The sequence below is a fragment of the Anolis carolinensis genome, unplaced genomic scaffold (genome assembly GCF_035594765.1).
Source record: "Anolis carolinensis isolate JA03-04 unplaced genomic scaffold, rAnoCar3.1.pri scaffold_9, whole genome shotgun sequence".
NCBI classification, from domain to species: domain Eukaryota; kingdom Metazoa; phylum Chordata; class Lepidosauria; order Squamata; family Dactyloidae; genus Anolis; species Anolis carolinensis.
The window spans coordinates 20328374-20343881 of record NW_026943820.1 but is presented as its reverse complement, the minus strand read 5'-3'; the positions used below and the strand labels follow the sequence as shown (position 1 = coordinate 20343881).

Here is a 15508-nt window from a genome sequence, read left to right as displayed (position 1 = left end):
GCGAGAGAGTGAGATGTCTGTAGATTATTTTTTTTATATTTGTTAGTTATTCTTGCTTTAGTATGTGTATTTTCTGTGTATCTCTGTGGTTTGGTTTATTTTCTATTTTCTTTTTTAAAAATATAAATCTTTATTAGAAGTTTCCATTATTTTCTATTTTCCATGCTTATATGTTTCCTGTGCTGTCATTTGTAGCGAATTCTTTGTTGTATTGTAATAGTATTAGTTAGAAATTCAAATTGAACTGCATTATATGGTCAGTGTAGACTCATACAAGTCTGTTCAATGCAGTTAAAATGAATGCGTTTAAATGAACAGGCCCAATAGAGCTGTCATTAGAATACTTCTTTCTGTTTTAAAAGCATATGGCACTTTATCACTGTTACTTATTTCCATGATACAGCACTTTATGAAACCTGTCCCCACTGGTTTGCTTTTAATTACTCTGATTTTATCTGCTTGGATTTTAATGTATTGTTCATTATTTTATTTTGTGTATGTTGGAATGTTTTAAGTTTTTGTCAAATATGTTGTGCTGTTGTTTTGGGCTTGTCCCTGTTGTGAGTCGCCCCGAGTCCCTTTGGGGAGATGGGGTGGGATATAAAAATAAAGTTTATTATTATTATTATAGTTAAACTGTATTACATGAGCTTACACTGACCATATAATACAGTTCAATCTGCATTATAATGGCAGTGTAGATGGGAGTCTAGATTAGTAGGATTTTTTTTTTTGGAAGAATGTATAATTTATAATTAGTTGGCTCTTTTCAGTAGTTGTTTTGTGATTTTTCTCTTTCAATAAAAGAGAAACCAACCAAAAAAAACCTGCAATAACCTACTGAGGTCCTTTAGGGATTTCAACAATGACACAATCATTTCCTGCTTGGCAATGAAGATGTAGCCTGATGCTTCCAATTTGTTTAATTTTATCTCTTAAGCCATCATTCCTACTGCATACCTTACTGGGCTGTTTTTGGCGTCAGGGTCTTTGGCATGGACCCTCCCAACTGAAGCACCAGGGCCGGCATTCTCTTCCACTTCAAGAATATAAGATGGTGCAAAAAATATCGGTGGCTCGTCGGCATCTTCCACATTAATTTTCACTGTAACAGTATCTTTGAATGGTCCATTGCTGATGAATTTTGGGTCAATGTGTATATTGGCTGCCTCTACCTTCAGACTGTAGATCCTTTTAGTTTCATAATCAACATGCTGAAAGAAACAGGAACATTGTTTATTAGAATCAATGGTTAGGATAGTTTTCTAGATAACACACTTAGGTTTTGTTTTTAATTTCATAATTTGAATGCATGAGATTAGAGCAAGAATGAGAAAATTTTAACACACCAGCCCCATTCAACAAGGCCAGTGGTAAGGGATTGTGATATAATTGTGATTCAAAATATCTAGGTGGCACCTCTTGCTTTAAGCAATGGATGAACTATCTGAATAGATTACTATCTGTATGACAGTCTTTTACTAACATTAAGTGTACAAGTAATGCTCTAGCAAGGCACTGACATTGCTGGTGTCCCGAGTACAATAAAACCATTGTCAACAAAACATCTAACTGATCACTTTGTACAGGTGTTATACAAAGGTCAGAGGTCACATGATAACATTCTGGGTTAACATGCCACAGCCTATATCCAATAATAATAATAATAAAACTTTATTTATACCTCGCCACCATCTCCCCGTGGGGACTCGGGGCGGCTTACATGGGGCAGAGGCCTAAACAACATAAGGACAAAATATAAGCAACATAATGCAATCACAATATAAAACAGATAAAACAGTAATCTAACCCTAGAATGCATTTCGTTCCATATCCAATTGCCCAAAATCTGTATGGACTTCCATTGAAGCATGACTCATAACCAAGCTTCCAGTTTGCTTTGTACCCAAATTCACATCTTTACACCGATGAAAACCGCAGCTTTTACGTGGAGTTTCAGGGCCAGAAAAGCAGATGCAAAAGAACGGTTTACCCCAAGGCAGCGTTCTTGCACCGAACTTATTTAACATCTTCACAAACGATCAGCCACTACCACCACTCACAAAGAGCTTTATATATGCTGATGACCTTTGGCCTTATAACACAAGCTAAAGATTTTGAAACAGTTGAAAAGCAATTCACTAATGCCTTGAAATATCTCTCCAGCTACTACAAAGAGAACCACCTGAAGCCCAACCCTGCCAAGACACAAGTGTGTGCTTTCCACCTACGTAACCGTGAAGCCAACAGGAAACTGAAAGGTACTTGGGAAGGCCAAGAGCTCAAACACCGTTTCCATCCTAAATATCTTGGTGTCACCTTAGATCGAACACTAACATATAGGAAACACTGCATGAACACCAAGCACAAAGTAGCTGCACACAACAACATCCTGCGGAAACTGACTGGCAGCGCATGAGGAGCAGACCCACAAGTAATAAGAACATCAGCCCTGGCCTTGTCTTTCTCAATTGCTGAGTACGCCTGTCCTGTCTGGCAAAAGTCTGCCCATGCAAAGCAGGTGGACATAGCACTGAATGAAACATGCAGAATAATCACAGGATGCCTTAAACCTACACCTGTTGATAAACTCTACAAGTTAGCTGGCATTGCCCCTCCTGACGTTCGACGGGAATTTGCTGCTAACTCCGAGAGAAATATGGTCGAACATTGTGAAAGCCACCCACTGCATGACTATCAGCCTCCTCCCACCAGACTCAAATCAAGGAAAAGCTTCATGAAAACCACCACTCCTCTTGATGTTCCTCCAGCAACAGCAAGGGTGTCTCTCTGGGCAGCTAAACCAGACAATCACAACTGGATGGCCCCCCAAGAGGGTCTTGCTCCAGGGGCAAACCAAGAATGGGCAACTTGGAAGTCCCTGAACAGACTCAGAAGTGGAGTGGGCAGATGTAAAGACAACTTGGCAAGGTGGCACTACCTGGAGGAATCCTCCACCTTGTGTGACTGTGGAGCAGAACAAACAACTCCGCATATGTATGCTTGCCCACAATGTCCTGCCTCATGTACAGAGGAGGAGTTGTTTAAAGCTACGGAAAATGCAGTTGTTGTTGCCTGCTTTTGGTCTAAAACTATTTAGCTGCTTGTGATTCCTTTATTGTATCGCTTTTAAACTTATTTATTATGCAGTGCTTTTGACACGAAATAAATAAAGAGTCAGATAGGAATGCCGTTGTCATTCTCTATAACTGTGGTGCTGGTGGGATCAGATGGTGTGCCCACTTTGCCTATTTCTTTAGCCTTGGCCAGCTTGCCAGTCATGGCTTCAGTAGGCTGAACCAGGTAGTAGATCCTTTAAGGCACATGTGTCAAACTCAAGGCCTGTGGGCTGAATCTGGAACACCATGTCATTTTATAGGGTGCCACAGATGCTAGACTACAACTCCTATGTTCCTCATCATAAGACATCACGACTAGAACTGATGGGAGTTGTGGACATATGGAAGGCTGCAGTTTGTTTTGTTTAGCCAGGATAGAAAGGTTTGAATCTGATACAAAACTTGTGGATATGATGTCTGATGTTAAAACGTTTTTTAATGTTTCCCTAACCTGAAAACCACAAGTATTGTTGGGTTGCAATTCTCATTATCCCCAGAGCGAATGACAGATAATCTAAAGTGATGGGAGTTGTAGTTCAATAACATCTGGGAACCCAAATTGGTAAAAAACAAAAGAGTAGTGACCACTATGTACAAATTATAGTTGGTCTTTTGTATCCACGTATTCTCCATCCATTGATTCAATGGTCCTTTGAAGGCAGCCATAAGGCTGATGTAGCCTATGATGAAAATGAGTTTGACACCCAATCTAAGGTGAATGTGAAGAAGAGCATTTGCTCTCTAGCCATGCTGCAGCACTAAAACACCACTTTAAAATGGCTTAGGAGGTCCTAAGAAGTGTACACTCAAAGTAAAATATAGAGAGAACTATCAGTTTATATTGTTGGTTGAAGTTTTGGTACTAAAGGGAATATCTTACTGCTTTCATTTGGTATTTTGCATTGGATACTTGATGTGATTTCAACAGTGACATCAGCTGTATAATGAAAGACAACCTCTTTATGAATTGCAAAACAGAAACCCAATAAGTGGCTTAGTAAGGCTGAATTCCTTGACAAGAGTATAATACAATTCTGCCTAGGTTTGCTTTCTCTGCCTGTTTCCCCCTCTTTCCTTTCTCTTAACATAAAGTGCATTTGGAAGTAATATTGACAGACAAAATTACATTTTCATCTGAAACACAGGAACAAAAAGAAATTCCTTGTAATTTTCACATTATAGAAAAATTCAGACAGAACTGCCAACTTGAATGCTTGGTTATATGCAAAGCAATCCGCTCATTTATTTCCAAGTTAATACTTTGAAAAGGGAGCAGTGTTGATTTCTCAAGTGGAAGATCAGTAAAAGAATAATCTACTTTCTTCACTTTAAGAAGATGTTAAGAAGCTTCTATGCATCAATAGTTTCTTTTCATAATCTCTTTCTTTGCATTCTGGCTCTAGGCATTAGCAGATAACAGTAAAATGGGATGGTGGAAGTTAATCATAGCTTCATAAACAAATTATCCAAAACTGCATTTGCTGTGATTTTTTTATGATGAGTGATAATCTATGCCTATTATATTTTCTGCAAGGCATGGAAAGAAAATGAAGTATATTATCCATTAACTGGAATGAAAGGATCACATTACTTACCTTCTTAAGCTTCACAACCCCTTCTTGAGTCTCATAATCTGTTGTAATTTCAAACATCTCTACACCGTCTCCATCAATAATATTGTACGTTACTAAGCCATTTTCTCCAATATCGGGATCTTTGGCCTTTACTCTTCCAGCTTCCTCTCCTGGGATGGATGCTTCTGATATTGACATCTGATAAACACCTAGGCAAAAGGTGCAGATTTGTAAGCAAACCATGATTACATTCTTTTTAGAAATGAAAAGTAGCACAAGGGTTAGAACCCTGACACTTTGTTGAACAGAAGAGTTACTGCCTAAGTCTGACTCAAAAGATTTTGCTGCCAGAAGCTAAAGCCCAGATAAGTCTTATTTCTTGTACAAAAGCACATTAGACTTAGAAATGTTGAATATTCAACCAGAGGGCAGTGTCTTGTCCCTGAGAAGAAGGGCTCATCTTAAGAGGACATAACAACATCCCGGAATTACATAGAAAATACACTTTGATGGCTCAATAAGTTTAGCCTCTTCCTTATTTCAATCCTAACTGCAGTTCAGAGGAGAGGTTGAGACATGTCACAGTGAAAAATGAAATCAGTGTGTTCAACCAAAATTGAAGTGTGGGCAAGATGGAAAAGCTACAAATGAGGAAGAACACTGGAGTGGTTTGCTTTTGTTTGAGTCTACTGGGAAGGGCAAGATTTTACAGACATACCTCAATAAGTTAACTGAATGTACTTTGAATTCAGTTTGCTGAAATGGAAGCAGGCCAAACAGAAAGATTGGTGGGAGAAGAAAAGACTGAGATATTTTAAAAGAATCTGAAAAAAGTGGGGTGGCAAGAGGGACTGCCATTGCCTAACAATTGGGAGGATATGGTATAAATCAGGGGTCCCCAAACTTTTTAAACAGGGGGCCAATTCACGGTCCCTCAGACCGTTGGAGGGCCGAACTATAGTGTTTTTTTTTTTGAACAATGAACAAATTCCTATGCACACTGCACATATCTTATTATGAAGTAAAAAAACAAACAAAAAGGGAACAAATACAGCCTCAATGTTAATAATAATAATCATCATCATAAAAATAATAAAGAGGGTTGGAAGAGACCCCTTGGGCCATCTAGTCCAAACCCCTTTTGCTTTTGTGCAACAAAACATAATCAAAGCACCCCTGACAGATAGTCACTCAATAATAATAATAATAATAATAATAATAATAATAATAATAATAATAATAATAATAATAATAATAATAATGGGATCTGCGCACATCATCCGAAAATACATCACACAGTCCTAGACACTTGGGAAGTGTTCGACTTGTGATTTTGTGATACGAAATCCAGCATATCTATCTTGCTTGCTGTGTCATAATAAAATAATAATAATAATAATAATAATAATAATAATAATAATAATAATAATAATAATACATCACACAGTCCTAGACACTTGGGAAGTGTTCGACTTGTGATTTTGTGATACGAAATCCAGCATATCTATCTTGTTTGCTGTGTCATACAATGATAGTAATAATCCATCATATATATCTCGTTTGTTGTGCCATACTCTGTCTTTGTGTCAATAATAATAATAATAATAATAATAATACCATAATTAAAATGGTTGGAAAAGACCCCTTGGGCCATCTAATCCAACCCCCTTCTGCCTTTGTGCACCAAAACAATCAAAGCATCCCTGACCAACATAATTCAACCACCTACTAACACAGTTAACCTATTTCTATAAGATGTGCCTCTGTATTCATTTTGGAAACTGCCACTGGATACATTCTGTGCAATACAAAACGAAGTGTGCCGTTTTCCCCAATGTACATTTAATGTGGTACCTCAAGCAAGGTCTTAAGTTCCTCTGTGGCAGCGGTGGCTGGAAAGGAGCGCACGGGGCGGGCAAGGAGGCAGGAAAGGTGAGTGCCTTTCTCTTCTTGTTTGCCCAGTGCTTATGTTCCTTGGCAACAGCGGCAGCGGGAAAGGAGCGCGCGGGGCGAGCGAGGAGGCAGGGAAGGCGAGTGGCTTTCTCTCCTTGCCCCGTGCACTCCTTCCTCGACAGCGGCGGCGGGAAAGGAGCGCGCGGGGCGAGCGAGGCGAGAAAGCCACTCACCTTCCCTGCCTCCTCGCTCGCCCTGCGCGCTCCTTCTTCGGCGGCAGCGGCGGGAAAGGAGCGTGCGGGGCGAGCGAGGCGAGAAAGCCACTCACCTTCCCTGCCTCCTCGCTCGCCCTGCGCGCTCCTTCTTCGGCGGCAGCGGCGGGAAAGGAGCGCGCGGGGCGAGCGAGGCAAGAAAGCCACTCACCTTCCCTGCCTCCTCGCTCGCCCTGTGCGCTCCTTCTTCGGCGGCAGCGGCAGGAAAGGAGCGCGCGGGGCGAGCGAGGAGGCAGGGAAGGTGAGTGGCTTTCTCTCCTTGCTCGCCCCGTGCAGTCCTTCCTCGACAGCGGCGGCAGGAAAGGAGCGCGCGGGGCGAGCGAGGCGAGAAAGCCACTCACCTTCCCTGCCTCCTCGCTCGCCCTGCGTGCTCCTTCTTCGGCGGTAGCGGCAGCAGAAAAGGTGCACGCAGGGCGAGGGAGAAGGGAAAGGCCTTTTCCTCTTTCTCCTTGCCACACACATCTTTCTTGGCAGAGGAGGAGGGAGCTACTGCCCCGCGGGCCGGATAAATAGCTCCGATGGGCCACATGTGGCCCGCGGGCCGTAGTTTGGGGACCCCTGGTATAAATCAACAAGATCAACAAAAGCCCTGCACACGATCTAATGAACCAAAAATGAAGCTAAGCCTTAAATGCTTGAGAGAAGAACACAAAAAAGAAGGAAATATTAAAACCAGTCAGGCCTCCAAGAAGAGGACTAAGGCCTCCCAGTCAATATGACATTCTTGGAACAGAATTGACTGTGAAGCACTTGTTTCTTTCTTTAAATTATGATGAGCAACCCTCAAAGATTAGGGAGGGATATAAACCCATCCGCCCAGTATATCTCCTGAAAATCACGATAAATGTCCTCAAATGCCTCCAAAGATACTCTACAGCAGAGCTCAGGAACCCTTTGGCTATTTTAGACTTGCCAGAGTAGTTTTCTTAAAAACAGAGAATGAGAAGAAACAATTTCCTTCTCCCCCTCCTGCCCAAAAAAGGAAAAAATAAATAAATAAAGATCTCTCCTGAACCTAAATTGACTCAGGGTTGTGTCCCCAGGCTTCAAGGGTACTTTAAATTTTTTAAACTTTAAATATTTGCATGCCACCCTACATCGTGGGGTCACAAGGAAGCATGCAACCAACATCAATTTAAGGTTATGTTTAAATTTAGCATGAATTTAATTTAGCCTAAAAGACATGGTCAAAACTAGTCCAAAATCCCAGATTTGCCGCAGATGGAAGGCTGGCTGTCCTCATGATGCATGGCTCCTTCCAGGGAGTATCCTGGGGTTTTAGCAGAGTATCCTGCAACTTCAAGGCAGTATGGAAAACCGGAGGGGGTCCAATTTGGCCCAATCCACCATCATCTTTCCTGGCACTCATCAGCAGAAGGAAAGGGGATGGACTGCAGCCATGTCACCATGACTGCCACTCTCAGTTGGCCATGGAGGTCTGTGTGAGCGCCTCACCATCACAGCTAACTCTACCGACACCAAAACGGTGTGCCCACACCCTATTTCCCCAAGGGCAAACATTCAATGCCTAGAAACAATGAAACACAGATAACAGTAAAGGCTTCCCCTTCAGGTACTGGGGGGTGATGCTCATCTCCGGCTCTGGGGATGGTTCTCTCCTCCATCTCTATGCTGAAGAGCCTGCATTGTCCATAGACACCTCCTAGGTCATGTGTCTGGGCTCTGTTTACCTTCCCGCCGAGATGGTACCTATTGATCTATTCACATTTGCATGTTTTCGAACTGTTAGGTTGGCAGAAGCTGGGGCTAACAGCAGGAGCACACCTTGTTCCACAGATTCATAGAATCATAGAATAGTAGAGTTGGAAGAGACCTCATGGGCCATCCAGTCCAACCCCCCGCTAAGAAGCAAGAAATCGCATTCAAAGCACCCCCGACAAGATGGCCATCCAGCCTCTGCTTAAAAGCCTCCAAAGAAGGGGCCTCCACCACACTCTGGGGCAGAGAGTTCCACTGTCGAACAGCCCTCACAGTGAGGAAGTTCTTCCTGATGTTCAGGTGGAATCTCCTTTCCTGTAGTTTGAAGTCATTGTTCCGCATCCTAGTCTGCAGGACAACAGAAAACAAGCTTGCTCCCTCCTCCCTAGGACTTCCCCTCACATATTTGTACATGGCGATCATGTCTCCTCTCAGCCTTCTCTTTTCCAGGCTAAACATGCCCAGTTCTTTAAGCCGCTCCTCATAGGGCTTGTTCTCCAGACCCTTAATCATTTTAGTCGCCCTCCTCTGGACGCTTTCCAGCTTGTCAACATCTCCCTTCAACTGCGGTGCCCAAAATTGGACGCAGTATTCCAGGTGCGGTCTGACCAAGGCAGAATAGAGGGGAGCATGACTTCCCTGGATCTAGATGCTATTCCCCTATTGATGCAGGCCAGAATCCCGTTGGCTTTTTTAGCTGCTGCATCACATTGTTGGCTCATGTTTAACTTGTTGTCCACAAGGACTCCAAGATCTTTTTCACGTGTACTGCTGTCAAGCCAGGTGTCCCCCATTCTGTATCTTTGCATTCCATGTTTTCTGCCGAAATGAAGTATCTTGCATTTATCCCTGTTGAACTTCATTTTGTTGGTTTCGGCCCATCTCTAGTCTGTAAAGATCGTTTTGAATTCTGCTCCTGTCTTCTGGAGTGTTAGCTATCCCTCCCATTTTGGTGTCGTCTGCAAACTTGATGATCATGCCTTCTAACCCTTTGTCTAAGTCGTTAATAAAGATGTTGAACAGAACCGGGTCCAGGACAGAACCCTGTGGCACTCCACTTGTCACTTCTTTCCATGATGAAGAGGACGCATTGGTGAGCACCCTTTGGGTTCGTTCACTTAGCCAATTACAGATCCATCTCACCGTAGTTTTGTCTAGCCCACATTTTACTAGTTTGTTTGCCAGAAGGTCGTGGGGGACTGGCACTGACCTTCCAGTCAGCAAGTTCAGCAGCTCAGTGATTTAACCCGTTGTGCCACCGCGACCCCTAGGAGTGGCAGTGGTGCTGACACAGAGAAAACAAAATGTGGCTGTGCTCCTTGGCTATGTGAACAATGACCCTAGTTTCAAGCCTGTTCCAGGACACATTTTTACCAGATGAGCCCAAAGATTTCTATAAAATGCTATAGCTGATGGTGCATGTCACCTCTAATGTGGTAGGAAGATCAGTTCAGCTAAGAAAAAATATTATTGGCTCAATTACATCCAGCAGAGGCTTCAAGGCTGAGAGGGGATTTAAATCCAGTGCGGTCAGAAATACAGCAGTTCTCAGAATTAAAAGAAAAAAGAGCACATCTTTCACTATCCAAGACATAATTATTTCTCAGCTAGGGGCATTCCAACGAAGGTGACCAGCATTATAGGACCATGGATTTGAAATGCAGAACTTATTGCAACATGAAAGCTGTAATTCATGTTGCAGATGTTAGAGGAAATCTAGTGAAAAGCATATTGAAAATGAATCACAGAACAACCTTCAAGTCCCAGAAGGGTTTCAGATGGTTTATTCAAGGCTGCTTATCTTCAGAAGTAACAAATTATAGGAAAAAAATGGGGGAGAAGATAAGGGAGTCAATATCCAGACAAAAGTAAAAGGATGACATCATGGTTTTGTGAAGAGACAATACCCCATACTGAGAAAACTGATGACCCCAAAACAAGATACTAAATTGCCTATGATGTGAGATCATATTTGCATTATGGATTATCTGCTTGTTTTTATGCTCCCCATAAAACTATATCTACATGAATTAAAAAATACATATATTTGAATGAGTGTATCTGTAAATATTCAATTAGGGGCAAAAGGTCCTAGGTTCAAGTCCCGGGAGCAGAATGAGCTCCTGCCAACCTAGCAGTTCGAAAACATGCAAATGTGAGTAGATCAATAGGTACCACTCCAGTGGGAAGGTAACGGCGCTCCATGCAGTCATGCCAGCCACATGACCTTGGAGATGTCTATGGGCTTAGAAATGGAGATGAGCACCAATCCCCAGAGTCGGTCACAACTGGACTTAACATCAGGGGAAACCTTTACCTTTTGTTCATATTTTACAAAATCATAAACTGGCATAGAAATAGGGTGGAAACAACTTATGAGGAAATGCACCAGGCCAGAAAATTTCCATTTTGATCATTCCTTCTTTCTTCAAAAACCTGTGAACCTCATTACTCTTACGACATTAATACTTTACAGATCTCAGAAAAGTTACTTTTGGAACTACAAATCCCATAAGCCTCTAACACAGTGGTTCCCAACCTTTTTTTGAAGTGTGACCTCATTTTATAGAGGCAAAGTGACCTGCAACCCCGATACATTAAAAATTAGAGCTTTTGGCGCTGCTACAGTGACTGAACTGCTTGGCTCATGGTTGATAGGTCTTGGCTGGCTGCTCAGCTGGCCAAAGAAGGGAAATAACTCAATGTGCTGGGTGTGAGATTCCTGGAAGCAGGATCATTCATTTCCTGTTGACATATAATTTATTATATTTTGCAGAATTCACTGGTATCGAAGAAAAACCATTGCTGTCAGCAAGAAACAAGGCTAGGGACTAGTAATTCCCGCCTGCGCCCGGGCTGTGGCGCAGGCGGGAGAGCAAGCCAGCTGCAATTAACTGCAATGAATCACTGTGACCAGGAAGTCATGAGTTCGAGGCCCCCTATGTTTGTTTGTCTTTGTTCTATGTTAAAAGGCACTGAATGTTTGCCTATATGTGTAATGTGATCCGCCCTGGGTCCCCTTTGGGGTGAGAAGGGCGGAATATAAATGCTGTAAATAAAATAAATAATAATAATAATTGACCAATCACAAGCAGAGCAGCACCCTGGTCAATTACCATAGAGCCAGTTACTGAACTGCGCATGAACTTGACCTTATAAGAAGCTAACCTGATGAATGAAAGAACACGCTTACATAAACAAATATCTGTGCAGGATTCGATGACGTTTTCCCTTTTTAAATTTTTCATAGCTCCCACTGCCCAGCGACCCCATTTGAGGTTGCGATCCATGGGTTGGGAGCCACTGCTCTTAGGCATGGCCATTGATTATGATATTTGGGGTTGTAGTCCAAAAGGTAACTTTTTGTGATGTGAGGCTAAACTGTATGATATCAACCAGACATGCAGGAACATTGTGGAGACAACTCAAATCAAACTCATGACAAGAATGGGTTATTTTGCTCATGTTGATGAGCCTTCAGTTGTGCTCTTTTGTCTTCTCTCAAAGTCAAGAGAGCCAAAATACTTACCAGATATTCAATGTTACACTACAGTTGATCACTCAGAAATGTGATGAATGAAAAGTATACTACATGCCACCAAAAGAACAATAGTTGGCAGTTTAATAAACTTCTCATAGGCTTTTGGGTAGTCACTGTGGTGAACTAGTTGGATAACTAGGCCTGGGCTGTGGTGCAGGCTGGTGAGCAGCCAGCTGCAGCCAGCTGCAACAAATCACTCAGACCAAAAGGTCATGAGTTCGAGGCCAGCTCGGAGCCTGTGTTTGTCTCTGTCTTTGTTCTATGTTAAGGCATTGAATGTTTGCCTTATATCTATATATATAAAAGAGTGATGGAATCCTGGTGACCGCCAAAACAACAAAACTAAACACCCCACAACCTCAAAAATTGACAACACAACCCATCATCCACGCCTCTAGGTTGATACAACAAAAAGAAAAGAAAAATAAAGTCCTAATTAGAGGGAGAGGAATAATTGTTTTTATCCAATTGCTGCGTTAGAAGGCTAAGCTCCGCCCACTTGGTCTCCTAGCAACCCACTCACCCAGGGGACAGGCAGAGTTAGGCCTCACTTAGGCCTCTTCCACACTGCCTATAAAATACAGATTATCAGATTTGAACTGGATTAGATGGCAGTGTAGACTCAAGGCCCTTCCACACAGCTATATAACCCATATAATCTTATATTATCTGCTTTAACTGGATTATCTGGACTCCACACCTTTACCTTAACTACCACCAATTCCTCAATACTTTATTTGCCATACCACTATACTTCGCCACAGCAACGCATGGCCGGGCACAGCTAGTGTGTAATATGATCCGCCCTGAGTCCCCTTCGGGGTGAGAAGGGCGGAATATAAATACTGCAAATAAATAAATAATTATCTGGTTTACTTCAGCAGAGTTTCCCTTATACTCTTAACTTACTCTGTGGGAACTTTGGCGGGTTGTCGTTGACATCAGTAAGCGTAATTGTGACTTTGGTTGTCCCTGAGAGTCCTCCCATGTGTCCTCCCATGTCTTTCGCTTGTATGACAACATGATATTCTTCCTTTGCTTCTCTGTCCATGTTGGGAAGAGCCGTTCTGATAATACCTTCACATACAAGATGAAAAGACTCAGAAATTATTTTTTAAAAAACAATTCTGTATTAGCTTCAAGATTTTATACATGAATGTCAGAATGTGTGTAGTCAAGCAACATCAGAGTCTGGTCAAGGGAGTAAAGTGATTGATTAATTAGGAATACCACATGAATTAGAAGAAGCGACAAAGCTGTTTTGACTGGGAGCCTTTGGGGAAATTCGGATTCTTCCCTCCCCATTCCCTCTCCCTGCTTAATCAATTGATTGCAAATTACTTCTTTTTCACTTTCAATTCAATTTGCAGGAACGAAAGTAAGTTGAGGAGAAAGTGGGAAGCTTCTTAATGTTTATGGGCCTATAACTTCTAATACTTTCTATTTAAATTATTGAAAAATTTTGAATTTTACATATTCAGTACTTAAAACTTATACATTCTTTAACAAATTTGCAATACAGAGTTATGTATATCATAGCTCCTATGGTATTTTCACTCTCTAACTATATTACATACTCATATTATTTACCTTTTGTTACCCTTCACCTAGTGCTATCCCTTCACCCTAGACCAGCCAATTACAATATTTATTTCCAAAATTCTATTGTTTCTTTTACAGATTTCCCCCCCTTTCCTTCTATGTATACAAACTCTATAAATTTTCCCCATATCTTCCCAAAATCATCCTTTTTTAATAACCCTCTTTTAATTTTAATATTACATGTCAATTTATCATTTATCGCAATATCCCAAATCTCCTTATACCATTCTTCCAATTGACACTCCTCCCTTCCTTTCCATTTTTTGGCTATTGACAATCTTGCTGCTGTTACCAAGTTGGCGATTAGTTCCTTTAACTCTTTTGATATTTGAATATCATCCATAAATGACAACAGTGCTATTTCAGGCGTTCCTATTATTTCTGTTTTGGTGATTCCCTTTATTTCTTTAAAAACGTTCTCCCAAAATTTTTTGAACATATTTACAGGACCACTACATATGTATATATGTACCGATTTCCTGACAGCCCCTCCAGCACTGCTTAGAGTATTTCTTATCAATTAGATTTAATCTAATTGGTGTGAGGTACCATCTCCAAACCACTTTATAATAATTCTCTTTTATTCTTATAGACATGTTTTTTAATATACGCATATTCCACATTTCTTTCCAGATTTGAGGGTGTATTTCCTTATTGCAATCTAACTCCCACATTTCTTTATGGTGATCCTGCTCCTGCTCTTTATCTATTACTTTCATAATACAGTAGAGTCTCACTTATCCAACACTCGCTTATCCAACGTTCTGGATTATCCAACACATTTTTGTAGTCAATGTTTTCAATATATCGTGATATTTTGGTGCTAAATTCATAAATACAGTAGTTACTACATAGCATTACTGCGTATTGAACTACTTTTTCTGCCAAATTTGTTGTCTAACATGATGTTTTGGTGCTTCATTTGTAAAATCATAACCTAATTTGATGTTTAATAGGCTTTTCCTTAATGCCTCATTATTATCCAACATATTTGCTTATCCAACGTTCTGCTGGCCCGTTTATGTTGGATAAGTGAGACTCTACTGTACTTATTTTTCATTTTCAATTCAATTTGCAGGAACTAAAGTAAGCTGTGGAGAAAATGGGAAGCTTCTTAATGTTTACGGGCCTATAACTTCTAATACTTTCATACCTCCTCTCATGATAGTATATATAACCAACAGTGAAACCTTCAGTGAGCTGTATCCTATAACTTAAGTTATTGTTAGAGTAATATAAAATCAGCAGGGCTTGATTTCATTTTGGAATCTGAACTAAACAAAATAGATGATTCCAGAGTGATTCCAGACGATTACAGCAGATCTAATAAATCTGTGATACTTAGGTTATTAATGAATGAGAGAATTCATGAATAAATTATATGTCACTTGATTTCAGTAGGTCCATTCACTGGGGAGGCAATGTCCAGTGATCTGGGACCATCTTCACTCTGGAAATGTGGAGGGCTGTAACCACTATTTTACTTTCCTCTACCGTTCCAATTTCTTCCTTTCCCTACCCAGATAATACTGCTAGTGGCAATAACTTGGCAATTTTGCTAATTTCCACAACTTAGCCCTGTGGAATATTTTTGTCCCCAGACTAGGGATGACTGGACAGTTAGTTACAGTTGTTGAGGGAGACACCCACATACATTAGACGAGTTGAGTGGCCAAGTACAACTGCTACCCTGTTTCCCTGAAAATAAGACATCCCCAAAAAATAAGACCTAGTAGAGGTTTTGCTGAATTGCTAAATATAAGGCCTCCCCTGAAAGTAAGACCTAGC

The 15508-nt window shown here is 41.1% G+C and overlaps 1 protein-coding gene across 1 annotated transcript in view; it reads right to left on the bottom strand.

The window, feature by feature from the left end:
* Positions 1-15508, bottom strand: part of cdh11 (cadherin 11) — a 117290-nt gene that overhangs the window by 28491 nt on the left and 73291 nt on the right. Inside the window, exons 6-8 of the mRNA XM_003222973.4 lie at positions 13028-13195; positions 4715-4902; positions 961-1214 (exon numbers count right to left, since the gene is read on the bottom strand). Coding sequence (XP_003223021.2) covers positions 961-1214; positions 4715-4902; positions 13028-13195 — 610 coding nt within the window. The remainder of the gene's footprint in view (positions 1-960; positions 1215-4714; positions 4903-13027; positions 13196-15508) is intronic.